Raw genomic sequence first — 6000 nt, forward strand, 5'->3', positions numbered from 1 at the left:
GGACATTATGTGTGCATGGATCTGCCAAGGCTTGGCAAATATTTGGATGCAGGACACATGTAGGCCAGGAAATCAAGGATAAACTGAGGTCTCTAGCCCTCTAGGGAGTGAAGAACAGCAGAGCCAAGTTACTAGGAAATAAGGTATGTGGCAAAGAATAGCAAATCATCAGCAGGACTAGGGGAATCAAATGAGCTAAGTTGTAGACATGTAGGGATTACATGTCTATGAGCCATTGGTGGAAAAGTTCCAATATTATACATAGGATGGATAAATAGTGAGGACCTACTGTATAGCACAGGGAACTATATTCAATATCCTGGGACAAACCATAATGGAAAAGAATGTGAAAAACAATATATATATGTATAACTGAATCACCCTGCTGTGTAGAGAAAATTAATACAACATTGTAAATCAACTATACTTTAATAAAATTTTTAAAAAGGAAAATCCAACTCAAGAGCTTAGGAGAACATGCAAGACTGGAGTTGCTGTAATTTGAGGAACTAAGGGGAGATCGGGGCTTCCCAGATGGCTCAGTTGGTAAGGAGTCTGCCTGCAATTCGGGAGACCTAGGTTTGATCCCTGGGTTGGGAAGATCCCCTGGAGAAGGAAATGGCAACCCACTCCAGTATTCTGGCCTGGAGAATTCCATGGACAGAGGAGCCTGGTGGGCTACAGTCCATGGGTCACAAAGAATTGGACATGACTGAGTGACTTTCACTTCACTTCAAGGGAAGATCACTAAAGTCAATGGTAGAAGAAAGTATTGTCCAAATATAAGTACATGTGCCAAGAGCAGACTCCAGAAGTGCCTGCATCTGTGGGTGGATACAGGAATCACAGATGAGGACCTGGGCTCAGATGGAGCTCAGTTCATTTCAGTTCAGTCACTCAGTCGTGTCCAACTCTTTGCCACCCCATGAACCGCAGCACGCCAGGCCTCCCTGTCCATCACCAACTCCCGGAGTTCACCCAAACCCATGTCCATTGAGTCAGTGATGCCATCCAACCATCTCATCCTCTGTCGTCCCCTTCTCCTGCCCTCAATCTTTCCCAGCATCAGGGTCTTTTCCAATGAGTCAGCTCTTCACATCAGGTGGCCAAAATACTGGAATTTCAGCTTCAACATCAGTCCTACCAATGAACACCCAGGGCTGATCTCTTTTAGGATGGACTTAGTGCAATCCAAAAAGTCACGAGCTGGTGTACTGACCAACACTAAAAAGGCAAAAGCTTCAAGTTGGGGGAGAATCAGCAGAACATCCAAATGCTGTGAGAGGGGAGAAGAAATCATTAGCTTAGCAGTTACCAGGAGCTTGCTGCTGCTCAGAGCAGAGCGTTTTAGGGGAGTGAAGGGAACAGAAATAAGAATACAAAGAATTAAAAATGAAGATGATACTTTGAGTTCGAATTGCATACATGTGCAGCCATACCACATACACACACACATGGATCCATATCTTTCTGCTTCACCGTTATATTTTTAGGACTTAAACCAATGTGGAGAACATAGTATGTGATGCTGGGAAAGACTGAAGACAAAAGGAAAAGGGGGCAGCACAGGAAGAGATGATTAGATAGCATCCCTGACTCCATGGACATGAATTTGAGCAAACTCTAGGAGATAGTGAAGGACAGAGGAGCCTGGTGTGCTGCAGTCCACAGGTTCACAGAGTCAGATGTGACTTAGTGACTCAACAACAACAATAACAAAACACAGCAATGATTCACTAGATGACACATTAACAACTGAACTACCCCTAGGTTTTGAGATGCTGGGAGAACTTTGCTGTTTCTGTTCTACATGGTCCAGTTTCTCTAAAATGAGTGTATATTTCCAGTATATTAATTTTAACAAATCGTTTCTTCTAAATGTAATGAATGATGGTAAGAAAGGGTAGATAAGATTTTCGAGAAGTTTGTAAAGACAAGAAAAACTGGTTTAGAAAAAGCTTTTGAAAGTGGAGGGAGACTTGAGCACGTCTACACATTGATAGAAGAAAGGGAGTTACAAGAAGAACATTGCAGCTGTGGGGTGAAGTCCACGTGCCCAGAAGCAAGCTCTAGAGACAGCAGAAGGGATGAGTAGCCGGTGTGGATTTGCACCTTATTTCTGACCCAAACAGCATTGAGGCACTCAATGAACAGCCAGTTCAGTAGATATCAGACCCTGTGGTTGTCTTCACGAGTTAATCCCTACACATCACCTGGTTTGGAAGAGGCATGGAACTCTCGCCTAGACAAACGCCTCTAAACTTTTGAGATCGTCAAATCAATGCAAAATTTTGAGCAGGTTTCTTACAGAAGAGAATATGAAAAATGACCCCTGGAAAAGTCAGGGCATTAAGGTGGTGACTGAACATAAACAACACTTGCCAAAAATACGCATTATTAGACAGGTCTATTCAGTGACTGTCTTTGGAACAAGACAGAAACAGGGCCACTTTACAAACACAAAGTCACTTAAAATGTACCTCTTCTAACGTGAATGGTAGTCCTCAGTGAAGGGCTGAGGTCAGCTTTAGTAGTAGCAGGGGTAGTGTTAGTTGCTCAGTCAAGTCCGACTCTTTGCAACCCCATGGACAGTAGCCCACCAGGCACCTCTGTGCCTCGAATTCTCCTGGCAAGAATACTGGAATGGGCAGCTATTTCCTTCTCCAGGGGAGTTTCCTGACCCAAGGATAGAACCCAGGTCTCCTGCATTGCAGGCAGATTCTTCACTGTCTGTGCCACCAGAGAAGCCCAAGGTCAGCTCTAGCCTCCTTTTAATCTTCCCACCTTCCAAATAAATCTACATATGGCCAACACTGAGTTTCTCTCACTTCTTGGCAGCATTCTACCCAGAACTGGCCCCCTATTTTCTTAGAATCCTCTCATGCATGAGTCCAAAGGTGGCAAGTAACTCTTCCCAGATGTTACGAAGATGGTTCAGGAGTGTGTATTCCCTGAGGCATAAAGCCAGCTTTTCTTGAGTCCTGGTATGTTTCAGGTAGTTAATCAATGAGCCTCAACATAAATCCATTTTGAGATTATGTATATATTACCAGCTTATTATGCATATTTTACAACAGACACCAAAAACAGTTAAATAGTTTGAGGTACTACGTTACATCTGTCAGAATGGCTGTCATCATAAAGAACACAAGTAACAGGCATTGGCAAGGATGTGGAAAACAGAGAACCCTTGTGCACTATTGGTGGGAATGTAAATTGGTGCAGCTACCATGAAAAACAGTATAGAGGTTTCTCAAAAGATAAAAATAGAACTGCCACGTGACCCGGGAATTCCATTCCTGAATATATATCTGGAAAAAAAGCAACTAATTTAAAAAGACACATACACTCCCAATGTTCGTGGCAGCATTCTTTATAATTGCCAAGATATGGAAGCAACCTAGGTGTCCCTCAAGAGACAAATGGATAAAGAAAATGTAATGTGTACACACACACACACAATGGAATACTATTCAGCCATAAAATAGAATGAAATCTTTCCATTTGCAGCAACATGGATGGATGTGGAGGGCATTATGAAAAGCAAAATCAGTCAGACAAAGACAAATTCTGTATGATATTGCTCATCTGTGGACTCTAAAAACTACAGCAAATTAATGAATATAACAAAAAAGAAACAGACACAGACATAGAGAACAAACCAGTGGTTACTACTAGGGCAGGAGGGGCAATATGGGGGCAGCTGAGCAGGAGGCACAAGCTACTGGGTTTAAGATGGACTCAAGGGTGTATCGTGCAACATGGGGAATACAGCCAATATTTTGTAATAGCTGTAAACAGAAAGTACCATTTAAAACTGTATTAAAAATAAAAAAAATACTTTTAAAAGATTGAGATTAATAAATAATTGAAGTCCTATGCTTCCCTCCCACATCGTCCATGAATTGTCTCCCATCGCCCCCAAGTATGTGGGTCCTTCACTTTCAAAGCCACCAACCTGCCCCATCCCCCACCTTCACCAAAAGCAGTAGAAACTATCGCAGATTTATGCCACTTAAAATGTAATGTCTGTTGCTTTTTCTTAGTGCTTGTATTTGGTATAAAAGGTAAGAAAATGCATTGAAGTGAAAAGAAAACTTTAATCACCCACAATTCTACCACCTAGAAATAAACTATTCGTAACATCTTGACAGAGATCTTAACTGATGTCAGTTTGAAAGTCTTCCTAACAAAGAACGTCCATAAGCCCCATGAGTCATTTATTCTGATGTTAGCAACTCTTATTCTCCCTTTTTTCTAAACATTAGACTCTAATATCTTTCCATTTTCTTTTGACTGGTTGAGAAAAACAGAACCAAAATGTTAAAAAAAAGAAAAGAAAAAAAAAGAAAAGCATGCCCAATTCTGTAGGATTAGCAATAGACTGGAAGGAAAAATTACATTGTGTATATTCTGGACTTCAGTAGTTTCATTTGTAAAATTGTACGTTTACCTGCCTGGATTAAGAGAATTGAAATAGATGAGCTCTTGGTCCCTTGCAGTTTTAAACTCTATTATGCTATGGAGCGCAGAGCTGAGTATTTAAAAGCTGAGAGTGGGAGGGATGGGGAAGCATGGGAGAGAGAAAGGAGGATGTTCATTTCCCTACCTATGGATTAAACCCGGGTCTCCTACATTGCGGGCAGATTCTTTACTGTCTGAGCCACCAGGGAAGGAATTAGTTACCGCCATGTTCATTTTCTTCCTGGTCAGGTTGACTTCTTGTATCATGAGGACTTAACTCAAACGTAATCTGTGAACATTTTTTTTTTCTCTCACAAGTTTATACTGTCATTAAATTTTAAAAATAAAGACTTCAAGGGTAAGCATGAATCAAACGCGTTTCTTCCTCTCTTCACATCTCCACAATATCTTAAACATGCGTAATGTGGAGTGAGACTGGTAAAGAATATGAAATAAAATGCATTAGCCTCTAACATTCCTCTAGGGCTGGTTTATGATCCTCAGCTTACTGACCTGGATCTTTTTCCTTTTCTTTAAAAAGCAAATAAGCTGGCAAAAGAAGAGTGTGGTTTTCTGTGAGACCTCAGAGGGCAAGGCCATTTGGGAGTTTAAATAAAACTAATGGAAGGCAATCTCTTTGCAGGTTTTGGAAGCCCTGGATGAGATGGGTGACCTCCTGGATGTAAAATATTCCCGGAACAGGAAGTCAGCACGCCCGGAACTCTATGATGAGATGAGCTTTGAACTTGAGGACTGAGTTTCCTGGACCTGAATGGACCCTAAAGACTTGGCCAGGAAGACCTCCTTCTTTGTCTCAAAAGGAATATAAATGGATTTCTCCTCCTTTCTAAGGACAGTTTTGGTTTCCAAAACAATTTCATTGAACCAAGGGAGGCACAATCATTGTTGTGTTTTTAATGTCTCTGTAGAGACATTAACGTTCTCCTCCCCCAAGCATCCTGCCACAAACACACACACACCATACACACATTTCTTAGAATATTTGTAATGGCAAATAGCCTGCGTTTTAGCTGCTACTGTGCAGCCTCTTCGGTCCAGACCCTTTTAGGAATTCCAGCCAAATGAGAGGATTTTGACTTTTACTTCAGTAGATCTCACTATGTGTTTGCTAATTTTATCTGCAGATGGGGGCAAGGGCAGTGGGCAGTAGCTGGACTCCTTCTTACCCATGAAAGAACCAGCTAGAACTCATCCATATCACAGGAAGTTCCAGGCGGGAGGGTAAAGAAATGTGGCCTCTACCATTTGCCACATTTGGACTTTTTCCAAGGACAAGTGTCAGAAGCCATATTGAGTGTTTGAAGGGAGAGAGCAGACCTGGCCAGCAAGACCAAAGACGTCTGTACAGGAAACTTTCCTTTTTCTGTTCCTGGTCTCCTACAGTTTTATAGCAGAGCTTTTGAGGTTTGGAAAATTCAAGACTTTTGTTTCATCAGGAAGAGGGAAGAAAGCAAGCAAGCCAACTGTAGGCCTAGACTAAACTGATAAAGGTGTGACGGTTTGAGTGTCCTTGGT

The 6000-nt window shown here is 41.8% G+C and overlaps 1 protein-coding gene across 1 annotated transcript in view; it reads left to right on the plus strand.

Annotated features, from left to right (window-relative positions):
• Positions 1 to 5221, plus strand: part of SPTLC3 (serine palmitoyltransferase long chain base subunit 3) — a 135869-nt gene extending 130648 nt beyond the window's left edge. Inside the window, exon 12 of the mRNA XM_068987695.1 lies at positions 5108 to 5221. Within this exon, the coding sequence (XP_068843796.1) occupies positions 5108 to 5221 (114 nt within the window). The remainder of the gene's footprint in view (positions 1 to 5107) is intronic.
• Positions 5222 to 6000: the final 779 nt, after the last annotated feature.

This window comes from Capricornis sumatraensis, chromosome 15 (assembly GCF_032405125.1).
Source record: "Capricornis sumatraensis isolate serow.1 chromosome 15, serow.2, whole genome shotgun sequence".
In the NCBI taxonomy this organism is placed as follows: Eukaryota; Metazoa; Chordata; class Mammalia; order Artiodactyla; family Bovidae; genus Capricornis; species Capricornis sumatraensis.